The sequence below is a fragment of the Eufriesea mexicana genome, unplaced genomic scaffold, assembly GCF_001483705.2.
Source record: "Eufriesea mexicana isolate 0111107269 unplaced genomic scaffold, ASM148370v2 scaffold474474840, whole genome shotgun sequence".
In the NCBI taxonomy this organism is placed as follows: Eukaryota; Metazoa; Arthropoda; class Insecta; order Hymenoptera; family Apidae; genus Eufriesea; species Eufriesea mexicana.
In genome coordinates this window covers 747961-770321 of record NW_016907953.1, presented here as the reverse complement: position 1 = coordinate 770321, position 22361 = coordinate 747961, and the positions used below count along the sequence as shown (strand labels likewise).

The 22361-nt window shown below is 39.0% G+C and overlaps 2 protein-coding genes across 2 annotated transcripts; one reads left to right on the top strand and one right to left on the bottom strand.

The window, feature by feature from the left end:
- The first annotated feature begins 760 nt into the window (after positions 1-760).
- Positions 761-9398, top strand: LOC108547067 (trypsin-4-like). Its single transcript, XM_017899424.1, has 7 exons — positions 761-818; positions 1304-1356; positions 1726-1814; positions 1882-2020; positions 3373-3489; positions 5108-5254; positions 9243-9398. Exons 1-7 carry the CDS (start codon positions 761-763, stop codon positions 9396-9398), a joined length of 759 nt encoding a protein of 252 aa, XP_017754913.1.
- A 1236-nt stretch (positions 9399-10634) lies between these two features.
- LOC108547094 (trypsin-7) lies at positions 10635-16073 on the bottom strand. Its single transcript, XM_017899456.1, has 6 exons — positions 16007-16073; positions 14830-14888; positions 13967-14055; positions 13693-13834; positions 12791-13054; positions 10635-10781 (listed from the first exon to the last, which is right to left on the bottom strand). The coding sequence occupies exons 1-6, from the start codon at positions 16071-16073 to the stop codon at positions 10635-10637; spliced, it is 768 nt and encodes a 255-aa protein (XP_017754945.1).
- Positions 16074-22361: the final 6288 nt, after the last annotated feature.

The following is a 22361-nucleotide window of genomic DNA, read 5'->3' as shown; positions in this document are numbered from 1 at the left end:
AACCATATTGAGAAGATAAGGCACAACATTCATAGAAAAGAATGTCGTTTAACTAACTACTAATTTAACTTTAAGTCTACTTTTGCAGTGATACGGAGTCAATCTAACGTTCATCACCACTTGTGTTAGTAGTCATTTTAATGTACATATCTGCGCTATCGCTCTAAGGTCAAAACAAATCCACAGAAGATTGTCCACTTATAGTCCAATCGTTGTTGTAATTATTTCAGTATTTGCACGGTATAATCCATTGAATGCACTTTTCTTTAATATCGAATGTCTCACTTCATTCGATCGATTCGATAAGAAGGTGCGTTGAAGATCTCTATAGAACAAAGACAAATAAAATGGAACGAGCGATTAGATACTCGAAAATGCGTCAAGTACACACGCGATGCATACAAGAAATACGTTTTATCAAGTACGGTTGACCAATTAGTTGCAAATGGCTTCAAATTGGATATGTGACTAATCTTGACACGATTGTTCCATTATCTCGGTCACGATACGATATCGTTAATCGTGATCTCGCCGGTACATTCGGACGCGTCGATCCTTTTCTGCCCGAGACCCGAACCCTTTTTTCTTTGAATTTATTGAGATACGTGAATCGAGTTCCTTTGAAGTTCACCTCCGAAAAACGGATAATGATCGATAACGTCCGCTTATCGCCGAAATATTTGGTCACACGTGGCTATCGACAACTTTTCACCCGGTTCCAGCTGCATCAGTCTAACCAGTTATCCGTTGCTTCTCGTCCATGGACGTTGAGATGGTTCAGAAAATAGTCTTCCTATTCTGCGTCTTTTTCGCGAACGGTAAGTTGTTATTAACCTTGCGATATTATATCTGTGTACATATAATGCCAACAAATTTTCGGCCAAACACGATAATAGCTATCTGATCTTACTATTACTTCTTGGGTGTGAAATGTTATAACATATGTATAACATGAGGCGTCAAATTGGTTTGCTATAGAGTAAAAGAAAAAATAAATCCGAGAAAATAAGGAAAGAATTATGATTATTAAGTTTGGTCAACATTTTTCTTTATTAAGCATGGTAGAAGTGGAAGTAGAGTCTAATTGATTTAGAATTCTATAAATTTAAGAACCATTTCGATTAATTTCTATAATGAGGATAATACAGTGAATTTTTTTGGAAGTACAAGATTGTTCAATATAAATAATAATGGACCATGTTTAAAGAATAAATAGGGAATAGTATTTCAGGGTTAATAACGTTTGGAATAATCTTCAAGTTGTGTAGACAATTTCGTGTAAAAATTTTCTTGTTTCGTGCAGTTCATGGATTCGATAACGTGAAGTATGTGAACATCACGGAGTATCCTTATCACGTAAGTCAAAATATCGTTTATTGTTTGAACATTGTGATTAATCATGAAACGTGTTTGAGAAAATAGAGTTAGGACTTGTACTTGACTTAGATATTTTGATAGTGAGATGGAAAGATCATTTTTTCAGACTGCTCCAATCATTATCAAACCTAACCTCTTCAGGGATACTGGCACACGTGTGTACGTTTCTCAACAATTATTATATTCATTGCTATGAAATCATTGTAACGTTAACTCAAATTCGTCCCTGAAGAGCCTAATCTCATTCTGTATAAATTCATATTACACGGGAACATACCGTAATCCGTCGCGTGACTCAACATAACCTCAAATTGCACGCTTTGGCCCACGGTTCTTCGCCTACTGCAGGTGTCGATCGAGAAATACGGAAGTCATGTGTGCAGTGGGGCCTTGATGCACGAATCGTGGGTGATAACTGTGGCATCCTGCGTTTTTCTGTGAGTATTGGCATTCCACGGGACTTTTCACAAATTGCGACGAATAACACGACGTATTTGATTACAGCACGGACCCGTCCGTGGTAACCGTCAGAGTGCGCTCGTCGACACTTGATGCCGATGGAGATAAAGTGGAAGCTGGTAACATTTTAGTTCACGATGATTTCGACAAATACGTCCTACTAAATGATCTTGCTTTAATCAAGGTACGAGACACGTTGCAAGACGATACCATTATTCTCGATGACGAAAAAGTCAACAACGAAACTTTCGTGTTTTAAACGACGAGGTTAGGTTAAGGGGAAACCCTGGTGTAGACAGAAAAGAATCGACTGTTCTTTTTGCTTTAATCAAAAGCACAATATTCCCAGAGTATACTAAATTTTCAATTTAATCCTCAAAATATTAAGGATTCCACAATACACTTATTGCGTGCAAGTATGCGAGCACATTTTCCAAACTGGCGGGAAAAATATTTGAAAAATTAGATTTCTAATTCACTTTAAATTTAGCATACATGTACTACGACACATATACTACAAGGTGAACGTATAAAATAAAAAAAAATAATTTAAATAGTCATTTTATACATAAAGGGACGTAAAACTTTTGTGAAAAGTTCTACTTTTCCTTCAAAACTGCCACATTTCAAAAATTTTCGATTTTAAAATGTAAAGAAAAACATTCTTATGTTCCAATAGTTGCTCCATAAAACCCAATAATTTAGAAAGTGATAAAGTGAATGCTTCCTTCGAAAAAAATTCCCAAAGTACGCACATTTTCAACGTTCCACACTAGGATCCCCTTCTAAGCGAAACGTTAACCTAAAGCACAGTAAAGGTCGATTATGCGAATTTTGATTATATTATTAATCTCTCGATTAATTCGGATAATTGACGTTCCATTATGTACCTTGAACGAACGAGATAGAATACGAGTGCTTCAACTCACTCGTTGAAATATAACATTTTATTACTATATGTAAGAGTTGGAAGCATGTACACATTCTCGCGTAAAAAAAATTGGGAGAATGAAATTTAATATATTGGCGTTAATAAGCCGTCGATAAATTTTTTCGATACGATAAAAATTTGAGCATTGTCCGGTATCGTGGACCATAAACGTTTCGCATAACAGGCACATATATAGAGGGCATTTGTTCCAATCCCTTCCTCTAGCGAGAATTTTTGCCCGATGATTTCTTACCGAAATTTTGCAATATTTATCTCTCTATCGGCCATTTTGACAATTTTAAATCGAACTATCGGCGGTGCAGAAATATTAATAACTCGTTATAGAGAGGATTGCCAAACAGCAATGCACCAGTGGACGCGTGAAAAATTCGATAAATGTCTCGCAGTGATGTATCATTGGGAAGTTGGACTCGACGCGTGTCAATTGCGCGTATGATGTTAATTACTATAGAGATTACCGTCGAAACGCAGGAAATAAGTTTGCCAAAAAAGAAAAAAAGAAAAATCGTGAAATTTATGATTATACGCGAATCGTGTTAGGAAATATTTGAACGCGAGTCTCTGATTGTGTGATATTTGCATAGCTGAAGATTCCTGTTCAGTACGGAGAAAAATTGTTACCAATAGGACTTCCGCGAAAGGAGGACTACGAGCTCGATGATGGAACGACATGTTTCGTGACTGGATGGAGGCAGACTAAGGTAAGCGTCGTTTTCCACGTAATTAATAACTTAAAACTAGGGCCATTTTGGCAGAAACCTTACAAAGCGTAGACACTACTCATTAATTGTTCGGCTTTGTATTCGCGTGAAACTTGCGAGGTTATGTTCGTCTCTTCTTACGTTCGACGAACGGAACAGAACGGATAAAAATATTCGCGCCGATAACGTGGTAAAATACGGGCGAAACGCGATGTGTTTTCAGCATTGCATTGCGATGCAAAATCGTTGCGAACGGTCATTCGTTTTATGCCCGACGCTGATTATCTTTCCGTGTCATCGTGCGATCATTAAAACGCAAACTCGTTCACTAAATATTCACTCTCATCACGATATCTGATTCCATTTTAGACCTGATACGATATCAAGCGAATAGCGAAAAACAAACGTGTACACCCTTTATGCCGTGCAATTTTCAATTGCCGAATAAAGAAACATGCAACAACGTGGTTTCCAATTTCGTTAACGCCCGGACAAAACTGCGCGAACGCTGTTTCGCGATGTTTTTGAAAGGAACAAATCGAATAATATCCAACGATAGCATAAAGATATTTATTTTATGGAGGTCCTTATGTTTGAATATTAAAAAATAATAATAAATGTATATGTATATATGTGTGTGTTATACTACGATTTTTTGAATGTTTCTTTTAGATTTATAGGGATTAATAGGGAATTAATGGCTGACTGATGATTGTATGTATACGTCTAGTTCTATTTCGTTTATTCTTTAATTAAAAAACGTGAATTTCAATTTATTCATTGATATTTCAGATTTTGTTAATATAATAAAATTCCAAGCTGTGCTTTTCATAGTTAATACTACATAGCGATGCCAATATTTCAATTATTAGTACACGTAGATTTTAATTTGTTTATGGAAAACTGAAATTCACAGTCCCACAGTTATTCACCTTTAATTAATTGCTCTAGGCTCAACCCCCACTCCTTTCAGTATTCACATTAGCCATTTAAAATTCCCCGAAAATCCCCTAGGCACCGCCCGCAGGATCTCCGTTAAACTACACTTGCCTCCTATTGTAACCAATAATATCATCCATATATATACATAATATTTATTATTAGAATATAATGTTTGGTTAAACACTTACGTAATTTACAAATATTACACACGTGATAATTTATTCATTCGCCAACTGCTCATTCGTATTAAATCGTACGTTACATTATACAAATTACTAGTAACAAGTCACAAGTCACAAATTACGCGACACACGTCCCAAATTATGAATCAGAAACCACACGATACTAGTCACACGTCAGAAGTCACAAGGTTCAAATCGTATAATACTAGCCACGCGTTAGAAGTCGCAAGTCCTAACTCATATGAAACTTGTCACATGTCACAAGTCACAAGTTACCCGAGACATGACATATGACACAATTTTCACGTCATAATTTACACGAGATATGTCACACGACGTACTTCACATGCCACACATGACACGACAAGTGACATACGCGAGCGGAGACACCACATTCCCATGTCCTTCCCCACTGTGCATCACACTAAGCTAGCATCATCCTTGCCCTAAACCTGCCGACAAATCTCAACATGCCATCGATCGCCAATTTTCAGCCTGGCCCGGCAGAATCTCAGCTCACGGTGACAGCTGTGCCACTGGTAAATCGAGACACCTGCAGTTTGACGATGCCCTGCTATGAACCGATCTTACAGAGGATGCTCTGCGCCGGTAACATGACCCAGGGGGTGGAGACGTGTCAGGTAAGATGGAGACAGGAGAACGTGGTCTGAAACCAGGTTCAAGAGAGTTGAAAGCGGTGAGAAGCCAGAGAGAAGAAGAGAGAACTCGCATGCGTTCGTGAGCCGCGACAACCCTGCGACACTTGAGCATCCTGAAGCGTCTGCTAAGGAGATCCCTCGACCTCGTCGACGCGCGACGCCACTCGACGATCCGCATTCGTGTGTCTCCTGGTCGAGTCCGTGTGCACGGCTATGCACGTGTTAGTCGCGCGACTGGTGGTGTCAGGCGCAACCGTTTCCGGGAACAATACAGGACTCGAGTCCCCAAAAACGCGGCATGAAACGCGTAGGCTGTGCATGTGGCACGTAAGTGAGAAGTTCCGCGAGTTGAAGGCTGGTTTGGCAGGTCGCGGCTGTAAGGAAGACGGATGACTCTGGTCATTGTGTGCCGTGCAATTAGGGGATCGGACAGGACGGTTGACTGTTTGGCATGGATGATCGAGTAGATGTTTCAGCCGTTCACTAGCTAAAGTGATTAACTCCAATTCAGAAATTTTCCCTAATTTTTGACGTCAGTGTACCGGTTCGATGCTTAACTTTCCATTTTCTAAATCAATTTTTGCTTCTCCTTTTCTGAAGTTGGTTGAAGATATTCCTCATGAAAGAGTTGGTCATTCAGGGGTAGTTAAGCTAACTGAATTAGGATCCTTTTTATACGATTCCCGCGCAAAAGATGGCGAAGAACATACCGTTAAATTTTGTAGAGACGGGTCGAATTGCATATTCGAAGGTTTTGAAGTTCCGACAATGAGTTAAAAAGTTGGAATAGTTTCATAGTCATACGGCGCAAGAGTTTGGGTAGCCATTGAAATGCAAATTTCCCCTCGTCTGTAAACTGTATTTCTCTTTTTGACATAGTGGCAGAGAATTCACGTTGGATATTAATGATTAGGACTCGCAATTTTTTGTACCTCTGTGAAACCGTGAATCGCACTTGTTGCAAATTACGTTTCTGAGTTAAGATTTTAAGTTCGCAATATATGAAAATTAGTAAATTTTAGTGTACCTAATTTTTAATGCAAGGCGTCATCATTCTGTTATCTAATTAATTACGTCCCATGGTGGCTAACCAATATTTCCAAAACTTAAACAACCATTCATCGGGCAACAACAAAAACCGCAGCCGAAATTTTAGAAACGTGGCTCCTTGCCGAACAATGATACGCGACACAACAATACCCGTTCACCGATCCCATATTATCCTTCGAATATTCAATGGCCATTGAAATTCCTTGGATCCCATCGGCATAGTTTATCGCTTATTAACACGCCATTCGTTCGTTAGATTCGCCAGAATTTGTCTTTGTCTCTGCCCTCGAACGACGAGGTTCGAGTCGAATTACGAATTTTCAATCGTAGAAGAATAAACGGAGACCACGAAAAAATTATTGTACTCGGGTGTTTTAATTAGCATTCGCGTGCTCTTACACTTGGCAGTGTATTTAAGCAGCAATTCGACGTTTGTCGGGACGCACACGCGACTGATTTGTATATTGGCATCGACTGCGTAGAGTCGAAAAAATGCAACGCACTTAATGTTGACGAGGCGTGAGATTAATGCGCAGATAAGTTTGGCCGGTAAATCAAGAGATGGCGCTCCGATCGACTCGCACGCGAACGGAATACGAAAAGGCTGGACGAGAGCGGATAATTGAGGATGGAAATTTATACGATCGATGATTAGCAGGTGAAACGAACGGCAAATACTCGGTACGCATTCAATCAAGGAATATCAGATAACTAAATTTAAGTTAAATAATCGTTGGTTCGTTTAGGATTCATGGCTTTGAAGCGCGTGGTCTGCTGTGTGCACACTGTCGCGAATGGTGTTTCAGCATTGTTAAAGAGGAAGAAGAATGCAGAATCGCGGAATGACGTAATTGCATATACATATTTCAGAACAAATGATATGTCGAATTGGGTGGTGTGTATCGTGTATTCCAATATTATCCAGGCCGTATTGTTTCTCGTAGTCAGAATTTTTGAATTTAATTTGTCTTCTACAATTCGAGCTAACCTCAAATTTCGATATATTGAAGATGTTGAATTATATTAAAATCATTCCATAACATCGAAGATTTTTGAGATTAAAATTGAAATATTTCTAGAATAATATTAGACAAACTATTAGATTTCTTTTCCTTTACATAAATGGCCATTGGCTATAATTGTTCTATCCTAACTAAAAAAGAAGAAAATAATAAAATAATAAGAGAAACATATAATAACGGATATACAATATATATAATAACGCTAGAATAACAGAAATACAAATATATAAAAATGACTTTAAAAACACGTAGACAGACGAGTTTTCAAAATATTTGTCGTCAGAGAGAGTAAATAAGACGTGCGTACCGTAGATGGCGCAACGGTCGCCGATAATCGGACTGTTTACATCGAATCGACCGATTACTTTCGATATCATTTTTCTGGAAGCACGAAACGAAATCATCGAATATGTACCAATCGGTGCTCAACGATCCAGGAAATATCGCGATAAAAATATGGTTTTTTCGCTCGTTTTCCTCCTTTGACGAATCCACGAAAATTCGCAAGTTCTTGAACACGCCCAATTAATCATAGACGCGATCAATGGTATCATTAACGCCGATATCTGACATTGCGTCCCATTTCTGACACAATCGTCGTGCTAACGGTTCGCCGATACGAGGCACAAAAGATGCGTCGCGTTATAAGCAACGTTTGAATACGGCTGGCTGAATAGGAACTGAACATTATTCGCCGAGCATAATAGAAAATTGTCATAAAGCGCGGGGATTCCTACACGTTCCATCGTTATAATAATAACAATAAAATTCACCGGGATGATACAAAGAGAAATATCTTTCGGTCGGTTCTCTACCGCCGATGAATTTTCTTCATTTTTTCGTTTTTCTCAACTTCCTTGCCCCTTTGCTTCCATTCGTTTACTGTTTCTTCTTTGGTTTAATTTCCAATTTTTGTTTCCTTTCCTCCATTTTCGAGACTTTATAGTCTTTCATGTTCCTTCACAGCTTTATTTATTTATTCTTTCCCTTTTGGTTAATCTCCATTCCGAATACAGATAAACTCATGGTGATCTCGAAATTCGATTTTTGAATGCAGGCTGGTTTGAAAAGGGGAGAAATTTATTGGAATTTTCATTTATTAATTGGATATTGTATAACGCGAGCAGATTTTCCAAAATCGACACTAGCAGGATTCCTTATCGATTTCGAAGGTTAATTCCAACAGTTCTTCCATACTCGTTCTTCAACAATTTTTAATTCTCGATTGAGATATTCAAATTTTCAACGAGTTAGTCGAGATTCTGATCGAAATAAGCTTTTCAATTATGGGAATTCTAATGCAGAAGAACTTACTTAAAGTATCTGAATATTTTATTTCGTTTATTCACTTTCGAGTACACTTTTATTACTGCTTTATTATTATTTACAAGCATTTCTATATTCTATCGATTTTCTATACGTTTCGAGTAAATTTTATTAATACTACAGTCGCCTAATAATTTAGATCAATCAGACCAAGCACATATAATTCTCTAATTACAATGACTCAGTATTCACCTTTCTTTATATTGTTTATAAATTCTCTAAAATACCTTCCTCCAAAGATCGTTTCTTTCGCTTCAAATTGTCGCACGGAAATTCAAATGAAAAATCGAGTAATTGAAAGTAGTTCGACTCAAACGGTAAACATCCCTGCTAAATTAATAGTCTCTAGTTCTATTTCAGTTAGACAGGAAGGTGCATAGAAGTCCAATAATCAGTTTCCGTTTGCTCCACGAAACGAATTTTCAAATCAGCAGTGCGTTTACGACTGCCGGTAAATCGGATGGGCAAAACATTTAATAGACGTAGATAGATAGATGGAAAGAGAGAGAGAGAGAAAGAGAGAATAGTGCTACAAGTAATCACTGAAACTGTCAACCCTTGTCTGCTTGCAGGGTGATCCAGGTGCTCCGCTGATGGAAGGCCAGACGCTGATTGGCGTTCTATCCTATGGATTAGGGTGCAAAACTATGGTACATCCTGGCGTATACACTCGTGTCAGCAGTTACCTGGCGTGGATCTCGGTGAATTCCGGTATCCACTATACATGAGATGATATTCGCGCAACTACAATGTCAACATTGCTAACCTTTACTAGGAACACACGGTTGGCTGAAGCTTCCTCGCTTTAAAAAGGACGAGGACGAGAAAGGGGGTCATATGTTCTTGTTCGTTCGTATTTCGCCACTGTAATGTCAAAGCTATGTCACACTATAAATTTGTCGAACGTTGCGAAAGGGCTTCATGCAAATACAAGGAGCCCAGTAACTACGTTTCGTCTTTTCTTTCCTCGCCGATGATTCCTTTTCCTTTATACTGCATGGTTTCGCTTCATTGGATAGAGCACGAGTCTTTATCAACAAAAGAGAAACCCTGTGAGATTCGGAGAAATTTTGAGAAATTCCTACGCCTTCTTTATCCTCGTTTCGAGAATGTATCTATCGTACATTGTGTAGAAAACAATAATTTCATTCGAATTTCGCAGAATTAGGATAGTGTACGTCCCGCCGAAAGCGCGGTAAATTCAAACTCGCGAATCGGGGAAGCAAAGCAACGAGACTATGATCGATCGTGGACCAAAGTAATTAGCGGTTTCAGCGAACACGCGTACCTTATAACGAATGCCAAATTCGGTCGATAAAACACAGAAATGCCCCAGCTGTCGGTTGCGACCTGACCCCACCACTGCGACTCGTTCATTAGCGGTCCGATAGCATTTTTATGCCGGGAACACGCGGTTAAATACCGGATACTTTCGATGAAAAATAACCGCCACGATTACAGGGCTACTTGTCAATGCCATCGTTAGAATTTGTACACGCCTCGTTATCGATCTCCCTGTGTTTGCTGCGTTTGAATAAACACACAGCGACGTAGGGCGACAGTAGCGCCATCTAGCCGATGTTTATCTTGTGGGGAGGCGCGGCGAATGGTATTGGCCGGTTATTAACGACCGTGCGGGGAATAAAATATTCAGGAAGAGAATTCTTTGACGAGCGCGGATAATTGTCAGGTTCCATTCGTGTACGATAATTGATCCGTGGAAAGGGGGACGAGCTACGGTGGGAAATGCCATTTATTAACAGATAATTATACCCATGATGCACAATAATGCTACAGGAGAAAATCTACCATAGTTTCGATGCATCGATGCACTCCGTGCTCGTGAAACGAGCTCGATTTCATATGCAAACAAAGATGGCGGCGGCGAGGCAAGGAGAACACGAATTGTTCCATAACTGCTGCCATAACGTTTCGTTCTTGCGACTAGGATGGGCATGGGACGTTCATAGACCGGTTTTCATGGTGATCCAACTTCGAAGAACCGTGACGCGTGTGTAAACGCCTGGGTAAGATGGCCGCGCGCAGCCGAAGCCCCACGATACGATTCCGATTAGTCTGTCGTGCTGCACTAATGGACCTCCGCTGTCACCCTGCGAAAATGATAATTTTATTCTAGGTTGCTGGAGAGAATAGAACGGGTCCTTAAAGTGTATGAAATGTTTACAACGATGTGGTTCATGTAACGAAGAGGTAATTTCAAGGTCGTGAGAATAAAGTTAGGAAGTAGTTACACATTTCTTATACATATGGAGCGTGGTGGCGCTAGTGAGTTCCGTGGAAAAACGCCTTAAGTTTATCACAGTGAGAAAGATTCAATGAAAATTGCATTTCTTTCGAATATTTGTGATTCACATGCCCCAAAATTGCTTTCTGGTTTTAGTAACATAATCTTTGGACTTTTTTCTCATGTATATGGATATGTATGTATATTAGTATTGTTTCAAATATTTTAGTTTATCGTGTTTGTACTGCTGATTGAAATTGGCTCATCTTAATGTTCAAATACTTTCGTACAGTAGTGTACATATGTATAGGATTGATATTAGTGTGTGTTAAGAGAAACGAAATGTGAGGTTAAGTTTTAAATTACTGACTTCCCATTGGGATATATTAATGATCTCCTTATTCTATTATCCTCAGATTTAATCTCATAATATCACCTTCTCCTAATCTGCGCTAGTCAAGATAGAATTTTCCTAAAATGAAACTAAATTATATTCCAGCAGCTTAAATTAAACTCTAACCTCTTATAATAATTATTATCGTACACAGATTCCATTATGATATAAAAATTGGGCACGAATTAGCGCAATAAATAAACCGTTTGGCATCGATGAATTGCTATAATAACGTAGCATGATACAGTACAATAACGAAAAATGAAACGAGGGCTAGAATGCATAGATACGGTGTAAAGACGAGAAGCCAGAGGAACAGTATAGAAGAGACATACATATGTACACAAGTACATACTCTGCTAGCTTCGCCTGACTTCACCTCTGATGGTCGCAAAGACCCTGCTTTTAGGTTCTCGATCTCGACGAATCCCTCAATTCGCTCTCTTTATCGTGCAATGCTAATCCAATTTACAGATGCTTTCAAACTTCGCATGCCCCACATCCACGTTTACATCAGACAAATCAGACCTATCTCAATATAACTAGCCAGACTATTCCTCAACAATTCCTCTCTTATCCCTATACACAACCTACGTGACCATGTATGTAACTGCCCAAGTTATTCAACGCCTTAAAGCGTTGAAATTCGATCAAAAGTGACATCTCACTTGAAATACCCATCATTCTGTCGCAATGGAAAAAATTGATCAAATAGCTATTTAAATTTACCGGGCTCTGATACCCGTGGTTGTCGCTATGTGGCAACTTGCACTGGAGTTTGTGCTTTCAGATCCGAGGACCATGGATAATTGACATTTTCCACCGAAAACGTGTGTCTAAAGACAAAAATACAATCAACAGAGTTGGCTGTGACGCCCGTGGAAACAGCCAGGTGGTAGCCTACGTTGGACATAGTAACAAAGAAATGAGTGTATAGCCTTAGACTAATACCTGTGACAGGGAAGACTATTTATGGCACAGAAAGTCTAGGTATTTCCTTAAAGACTGAAAATTAGAAATAAAACGCATGCGTAGGATATATAGCATGTGAGAGAATTGTGTGGAAGGCAGTTGTCATTGAGAGAGACTTCTGAGAAGGCAGTTGTACAGTGGCAGTCTTTGAGTGAGAGTTTTAAGAGTATCGTGAAGGATAGAGTTTGAGTAAACGAGTATCATCTTTTAATAAAGTTGCTATTGTTATTGAAGAAGCATCATTACTTCTCAAAACCTCCAAACCTTTGTTCACGCGAGATTTAACCAGAATTATTAACACCCTAAACTTCTCCATTTTACATTTGTACGTAAAATAACACTGATTAATGAAAGAGCAAAGTGCAATCAACACAGTCACAAATCTCAGCAGTAAGCTAGTAAGGTTAGCCTAGCCCACGAGGCAAACGTAGCCAATCTGACCGATCTAACGACGGCATTAAAAATGTATCAGTGGCACGCGATTAGCCGTGATTAACGAAAGCCATTACCTGACACGCATCCTTGCCGCCATCGTCCACGTAACCGGCGCAAATCATTCTTCGTGTGATCGGTCTGGTCAGGTATAATCGGGAGCACTGCGAGCTAGAAACAAGTGGCACCTGGACCTTACGCAACCGCGTGCTCAATGGACCATCGCGTCTCAGCACTCCCCAACCGGTAACCATCGCCTTACTACCGGCCGCATAATGATCGGCTACCGGTGCCAGCAGGATCGGCCTCACGCGCGAGCTGTACACCAGCGGCTTTTCCAGCTGAAATTGTACAATAATTGGTTTGAACGGTGTTGCCAACCGTGGCGAGAGTCTGTGCATTGCGGAATTGATTGTGAAATGGTAATTGAATTCTTCGGCTTTATTCCACGGGGAGCCCGTTAATAAATAAACCTCGTCGATCGGAGTTCGACTAGCCCTGCACCTAACCTCACTCACCGCGTCAGATTTCAGTTACTACGCTTCGTTCTCTCCAAACGGAGCGTGAAGTGGTTTCCACGCTGTTTTTGCGCGGATTGTAAAATCAAAATTTGCTCGCAAACATTTCTCGTCGTAACGTCTCATTCTCGTGTTAATTACGAGATCCATTTCGATGGAAGCACGTGTCGTTGCTTTGCATTGCTGACAGCTCCAGAAGATTAGCTTCTTGAGGGATTAGTCGAAGGATTGTAATTGGATGTTTCGAAATGAACCCGCCTAGGTGTTTATCTTTGAGATAAATTTAATGAACGTTTAATGGATCGTTGGAATTTTGTTTGTATATTACAGGTTTATTAACAGCACGATAGAAAAATCGGAGATTTTTCGTATAACAGCATACAACATGTAAAATAACGCAACTCAACCCTGCAGCGAGTTGCATGAAAGACAGGTGAAGAATACAGGGGGAATAAACTCACCCGTATCAAAGCGATGTCGTAATCTGCAATGCTCCTGTCGTACCTTTCGTGACGGATGATTTCTGCCGCGGTGGCTACGGTGGCGTTGTCGTCGCTGAGGTCAGAAGTGCCCACCTTGATCGAGAAGAATCGAACGAACGGGCTGGAAACGAAACGAATCGGAAGTACTCTCACTAACGTTGCACGGCTGTTTATACGTAACACAAGCGCGTATCGAGTAACGAGATCGATGGCGCTTGTTAACGAAAAGGGGAGAAACAGGAAAAGTGCGTACCTCTGGACACAGTGCGCGGCCGTGACGATCCATTCCTCGCTAATGACAGCGCCACCGCATACGTGCCGATTGTTAAATCGAAGGGACACCTACAAATTTTACCCGGCGTCTATGAAACTTGTGAGCGTGGAAGTATCGTGATTTGGAGAACGATTAAACGGGAATAAATATTTTTCGGGATGCCCGTGAAATTGTTGGTCCTCAGGAACCACCACCTCCTTGGGTTACCCAGGTGATGGCTAACCTATGACACCCTAATGTACATTATGACGTCCACGTAACAACTACAATATAATTCTGCACAGCTACTCCTTATAGAGAACTCGTGTGATTTGAAGTCTGAAGAAACACGGTCATTTAGGCTAGGTTATACTATTCTTCAGAAGTTAGACCGTAATGGTGTGTTTTACCTATTTTCTGTGGGATGACAGGAGGCTCGAGAAACTTAATCGCTTACACCACGATGACTCTAATCTATTGTGACTGGTGCGTGTCACTATTATGCACTTCATTTGTGACAAAAGCTATATTCAATCATGGTGTCTCAACCATTCGTAAAATTTGAAGAAACTCTAAAATTTTGGTGTAACTTCATTCAGTAAAATTAGATTAAAGTCGCAGTATAAGGAGTTAAGGAAGGGAAGTTTAGAGAAACTTGAGAGAGTCGATAGATAGACAGGTTGTTTCCTTCGGGTGAAATAAGTAGCCTAACTGGGAACTTTCGCTGGGTGCAGCGGTACTGGGATAGGTATCGGTTTTTAAAAGCTTGTTTTGGTGTGAAACGTGAACGAAACGTTTACGCTTGACAGATTTTCGCCAATTAATCTTCGCCAATTGCGGCAACAGTCGTTTAGAATACTTACCTGGTACGGATGATCATCGATACTCGCTGGCTGGCCTCCAACAATACGGCTCTCGTCAACTGGAAGAATCAATAGTTGAATTCGCGTTTTCACCTGCATGCTCGTTGGAAAATTACTAATTAAAGCGCGACAGATTGCTCGATGGATTTCGACCGGGATTTAATGACCTCCCTTAGATCGAGAACTATCGAATAATCGTGGATGAGACGATTACACTCGGCTGAAAAAGCCCGGCTGCTTAGCAGTCTCGATTTAATAAAAATTGAGAATTGAACGAACTGTGGAGAGAATGAAAAATAACGGGTTAAATGCAAGTGGAAAATTCATTTAATAAATAAATCAAGCAAATCAACCACCAGTGGGTGGTATAAAATTTGACAGGAAATTAGGAAACCAATTGATTTTGGCGGATTATTAATGTTTGATATAAAATATCGTTTAAATTTATTTATGTGTAAAATTTAATAGCGACTGACAGATTAGTATAAGAAAGTGTTATCAAATTTCATCAATTGCGTTAGGTTAGGTTAGATTAGGTAATCGTCAATTGGGTTGCGAATTTGTTTTGTTTAAATAATTTATTTCGCGAGTAGTGAAACATTTAATCACGAGTAATTAGTACGAACAAAATTCACCAAATTTCACGAACTGGGTTACAAATTTTTTGAGTTTAGATCATTTATTTCCCGAGTACTGTAAAATTCAATCGCGAGTTTTCAATTTGTACGAATAAAACAAACGAAATTTCATCAACTGGGTTAGGAACTTTTATTATGTAAATAGAGGACAAAGTATATTTATTAATTTATTTCGCGAATAACAAAGAATTCAATGGCGAGCAATAAATTAATACAATATTCGATTGCTGGCAAATTTAATCAACAGGGTTGCGAATTTTCCTTCCGGTTAAATAATTTCTTTCGCGCGCAAGAGAAAATTCAATCGCAAGTAATTAATTAGTGCAAATAAAATTTACCACCAAGTTTCGTCAACTGGGTTACGAATTTTGTTTGCTTAAATAAAGGACAAAATATGTGTACTAACTTGTTCCGTGAATAAAAACGAGAGAAGCATAAAACACGTAAAAGGTACGAGATTTAATGATATTTTCTGTCTTAAATAATTCAAGCGTGTTTTTGTCGTATTACGACGCTGTATAGAGGCCAATCGTACGTACGATCCGTTAAATACGTCTGCGAGTACGCGAGCGAAACGAGCTGCAACAACAGCAGCGACGTATACATGGCGGGAACTTGACGAAAGAACTACCTGCCCGCCATCAGGCTCGCCCTTCTTTTATTTCGATATTCGGGTTAATTGTCGTTCGTATCAATTTACCCGAACACGAGAAAAATTTCCGATCCACGAAAGTCTCGGACTGTCGACCTAGATTCCGCGTCGATTACGTAAAAGCAGCGAGACTAAAATAAAATTTCAACGCCGTGAACGCGCGATAACATCATTCCTTTTGGTACGAACCAATTAACCCAAGTTTTTTCCTGTTTCCATCAAAACCACCGTAACGAGCAGAAGAAACGGGAGAAAAGGACGTATGTGTCATCGAGGTGAACAGCAAGAGTTTCACGGTTACCTTTAATGGGTTATTTGTTAACGCCAAAGAATGATCAATAATTTCTGTAGCGGAGTGTTGCGTGTTTGTTTCCGGTGTCACAAAACTGGCACGAACAGTGGTAGGTGCCGAAGCTTAAGAAAAAGTAATTTCACACAATATCATCATTTTTTATACAAGATGTGACTGCTGAAATTGGATATTTTTGCTTCACGAATTTGGAAAATATGAAATACCAGAATTAATTTAATGTAATATTTTAATTTAATTAAAAAATAATTGATATTATATTTTAATATAATACAGTTTTAATATAATAAATTTTAATATAACATAATATTAAACATAAATATAATATTAAAATATTAAATCTATTGATATTACATTTTATACGTTAAAATATATTAAATTAATTCTCCCATAATGGCAGTATTAAATTCACTCATTTGTAACTGGCAGCAAAGGATTTAAACTAACCTAAGAAAAAATATTGAAATAATTCACAAAATAAATACTACACTCCCCTCACTCATCGAATCCTAACCTAACCTAGTAACGAATAAACTACACTTTCCTCGAGCCGAGTCTCTGAAATCTCAAAGACGGATTTAATAATTGACGAAAAAGTTACAAATGCACGATATTACCCCAGTACCATCGTGCCACAAGAGCAAAGCGATCTATACACGTAGACAGGTGAAAGAATAATACTCGAGAGCCATCTGACTTGCGACGTGACAGGGAACAACAGCGATCCGACTCTCGTTTAAGGATCTTGCTTCTCGGCAACCGGTCCTCGAGATGAGAGGAAAAACTGGAAATACGGGGAACGTATCGAATAATCATTAGGCGAGCTGGCTGCACGCGATGCAGAAACCGTCGGATCGGCAGGCAACGACAGACTGTTGTTCGGAGGATATCGATTGCCCGTGGAGCGTAATGCCCGTTGCATTAGTATGCCGGATCTGACATGATTCTTACGAACGCGCAACCGGCCCCAGCAAACTCACCGTTGGAATTGTGGGCTCTCTGGCTCTCTTTACGAGCCGAAGACGCCGATCAACGCTGGCACGTACAATGGCGACGCTCGTTTCTGCCGCCCTTTACGAGTCAGCCACCTGTGCAAAGCTGCAAAATCGTTTGTGCAATGGCACAGCGACGGAGAGGCCCGAAGCACGTCCGAGGCGGCAGTAAAATTAATAATTCTCGATAACGAATGACCGTCTGTCGCAGATCGGAGAAGGTGAGAATGGGTAACTTCCGCTCACGATATTTGCAAAAGGGTAAGGCTTTACATTAGTAGCTTTTCAGGTGGTTCTTTAGTATAGAACAGGTAGTTCTTTCATTCCGATCTTCCGCTGGGAGCTTCGCCTCTCGCTGCGTAGATGGCGCGGCGAACGCGGCGCACTTCGCATGGAGTCGTGCGTACGCTCTTAGAAATCAGGAACCATTGTTCGTGGAAAATACTGTGGGTAACGTCTGAAGGGAAATGGATTGGAAATATTGGTGTATCGAGTGCGATGATGGTTGTGATACGATCATGCTTTTATTCCTAATTCGTTTGCGAATTATTCGAGTTTAGTTGTTTACTTGATTTCGATTTTTTTTTTTTAGGTTAGGAATGAGAAATAAGCAGTGATTTTAGTTGATGTATACAGTGTATTATGTACGTATGTACATTGTTGGAGATGGAATTATGTATGGTATGCTGAAACGTTTGCACGAAGTTAATATTATGTTAATATAATAATATTGTTAAAGATATATATGTTTTGTATAATTTATCCAGTTGTCTGATCTCAACTTTCGAAATTATTTAATGCATCGCTCGTTATGAAAGTCATGGTATATGTTTGCAACAGTGTGGATTAGCAACAATGTATCGTGAGTGAAAGTTATGCTAAAATTGGAATGTTCAACGTGAATTCAAGAATAAAATAGTAAAACTTGGACGTACAATATATATATCGAAACTTTGAACGCTTCAAACATTTATTCTATTCCAATTGTTAAAGTGGAATAATTTCCGGCTTTGAGAATGTTATATTACGTATATCAATAAAAGATATTCACGCGTATATTTTTCTTAAAACTTTTACAATGAATTTATTTGATATATTCAATATTATACGAATCGAATTTTTTGAAATTGTATTCGAAGCTTTTCTACGTTTCATGATGCATTTTAAATAGTGCGAATGTTCTGCCTTGGCTTTTAAAGCGGATTAATGCTACACGATGACAACGGTGTACAGTATTTATAATTGCCATTAAAAAGTGCATTTTGTAAATGCCGAAATTAAAATTTTTTTCTAGCAGTCAATCACACTTCGAATTCGTTAGGCACTTCTTTTTCCAAAAACATTTCTTCTCTAATTTCAACTTTCACATAACATCATTTTTACTGCCTTTACAGTTCACTCGATAAAATCCAGAATTTAAATTTCGCAACTGTCATGGTCCGCATGTACGCGAATTATGGATTGACTTGATTGGGTTAGGGCAAAAAAACGCCGCGTTATTTCTGCTAAGGCAACGGTCACCCGTACGACTAAAGATTTCCCGTTAAACGAGCGGCAGTGTTTCGCAAAGGCATCCGTGGAGAATCGATTATCGGCGGCGCGAGGCTTTTATTACCGCTTCCGGTTCGACCGCCATCGAGATAATGTTGTAAGCGCTCATCGATACGGTTCGACGGCACTTAAAATTGCGCAGCCCTTTCAGGAAAATTAACAGTATCGCGGTGTCGGGTGCGGTTGCTCCGATCGGATGGAAAGTAAACTGCTTAATCATTGTATCTTGTGATGCAAGGAGCATTAATTGTCCCAGAACGATCGCTGGATAGTTCCAAGCCGTAATTGATTGGCGCTGCGAGCGCCTCTCGCGGCCCATCCACGTAGTGCCATACTTAACCTCTCTATATCTGATATAGGATATACATAATAAGATACATACGATATGTATGACATTTTATATCTGAGTAATATGATATATGCGATATAATATGATGTGCTATATATGATTAATGTGATATGTATGGTATGATATATATGATTAAATAAATAAATTGAAATAAACACAATTAGAGATGATAATAATTCAAATATAATAATAAATATAATTGAACTCAAACTTAGTATTGAAAAAATTCTAAATAAATAAATTAAGAAAGATAATAAATATTTTATATACGGTATATACGATATGCTGCATGTGACCAATATGATATATACAATATGTATGATATATTTGACAGACTCTATATTATAAGAAAATTAGGCAAAAAATTTTACAGCGAGATTACATTGACACATTTATATACTTTCTCCAAGATTAAATTTATTGCTCGCTGTGAGAAGAGAGGATGAAAAAGATATAGGAAATCTCGATGTTAGTAATCCATACGCTGGAAGATATAGATGTTGATATATAGATTTTCAGTTGTATACTTTGATTCATTGCAGCGAACGCTGGTATCTCTGAATCAGTACCTCTGAAAGTATGCTGCAATATCTGAGCCAGTTTTTATTTTATTACTGATGATGTGCAGGAAGATATAAAAATTTGAGATTGGATTAAAGTTCTTGATGTTAGTCGCATATTGCTACGAACTAAGAAATTCTTCTTCATCCGATTTTGATGAAGCACAGCATTCGAGATGAAGCGATCTTCTTTGAGACTTCCTAGATTTATTATGTAATAACGTTATTGGATCCAACTGGCAATTAGCCCTCATCCAAATTTAATCTAATTTAAATGTACCATAACCTAGTCCAACGTATTCAGTATACATCTGCCTCCTTGAAATTTATATTATTTCCAGAAGTATGCCACTTATGTCTGTTACCCAATTTAAACTGAATTTGAGTTTCAGCAAAGTATACGAGAAATTGACCTAAATTATAATATACAACAGTTCTGAAATGTACCAGGCCACGTATCTTCAGAACATATTAATTGTCAAAGCTGAGATTTCATATATATCTATCATCACAAGTATCATTAGTGCCATTTAGGTGCAAAATCAACAATGTCTATACTATCTCAGCTTCTCAAGCGAAACTCTCACGCTGACCAACTCAAACATATAATATTTTATCTTCAAACGACCACCTATTAACTCTAAACTAAAAATTGATGACGTATAATCATCTGATATTAGTTAGAGGGTCGTTTCGAGCACGAATCGAGTTGACCCAAATGGACCGAACGGTTTATGAAGGCAAAGGGACGGGATTCTCGATCTCAGAGTGCTTTATGGTACCCCTTGCAGAGGTCGTGATAGTCGGATGAGTCTATTTTTTGCTTCAGACAAGGATCGACCACACCCACGGCCAATTCGCCATCACGTCGAGAAGTTTCCGGAAATAGCAACTAACCGACGTCGAAATTTCGGTTAACGCGTTTTAAAATCCGACCCGGTGGCCACGTTCGCGAAGTTAACGTGAGAATTAAGCTTAATGGCGGAGAATGGACGAGCGAACGGTTTTCGGATGGTTACGCTTCCGAGTGAAAAGTGTGCCTCGAACGAGATTACTTGATTGCACGATGGTACGTTGATTGTTGGAACAGGAAGCAATTATGTCAGCGAAGAGTTTGCTGCGACGCTAATTGTTTCAAATTTTTCGTTAAAAAGTTCACGTTGATGAGAAATATTCGAGGCTCGAGCAGGTTCTCGCGAACGCACCTGTTTCTCATGTTTTAATATCACTCAAAATTCGCAGTATGATCCTCGGCTTGGGGCTATAATATCGTCCCTGTTTCCGTTGGTAATTAATTCTCATTATTTTTCCTCGTTTTCATATCTCTTCACAGGTCTATGTGACAACCATAGTAAAGAAGAGGAGTCGTAACAGATATATATAATTAGCCACAATACCCTATGTTTCAGAAAACATAGCAGAGTCTTAGATTGGGACACATGCTTGTTTGGTGATTTGCTTATTGAGAAATTTAAATAATTAAAATGAGAATAAAATATTTTTTCGACAGTCTAATTTACATTTAATCTGACCCAAATCATCCAGTAGACCAGTTGCCTTCGTGGACGTACCTACTCCTCACTGATAGTAACTATGTCTCAACAAACGATCTGCAAAAGAGACGAGAATTTGATTAATTATGTTTTGCTAATACAGCACTAGAAAATAGAGCATATGCACCTTCTTCATTGGTCGAAGTACGTGTATCACAGTCAACACATTTGTGACGAATTTCTCTGAGGATTAGGCACCAGATATGTAACCCTTTTATCACTGTGACGTGGTTCATCTTCCGAGTAACGCATAGTTGGTGACGATGAACCATCTACCAAAGCAACTCACTAGACAGTTCGGAAAACTGGTCTAAACTGGTCTACCCTAAGTTTCGATATATCCTAGTTGAGTATATTGCTGGATGCATGTCCTACCATAAGAAGAATTTAACACTAGATATCACCAAATCAGACAGAACTAGCTTCGAATCTTTCATTTTCAATGGCATTAGCGTTGTTTCGATTAATATAGGAATATAATTGTGCGTGACTATTAATTTCCAAAGTAGTACGTTAATTATCATTCTTTATGTACACTACGTTCAGGTACACATGACAGGTTTACAGTTCTACTGTTAGAACAGTTGGAGTAATTCAAGAAATTTTGCATGCTTAATTTCCTATTCGTGAAAGGATACTGTTCTGTGAGAAAAATACATCGAATAAAGAAATCGGAACTCCAATGTGCTACTTTATATCAGCCCTCTCATCTCAGCTGAAGTCTATCTGTCCAAGATCGAACTGTATCTATTAACCCCAACTCCCAATCTCTGGAACTTTAACTCTATTAATAACCAAGTTTGTTCCGACCAGTTCTAATCCTCTTCTTCTCGTAACACGGAGAAACACTCCGTTTCGAAGCTTCACCGTAGGAATCAGAACCGTCAAACTCCTCCAGCAGCTTACAGACTCAGAGGAACGAAACAG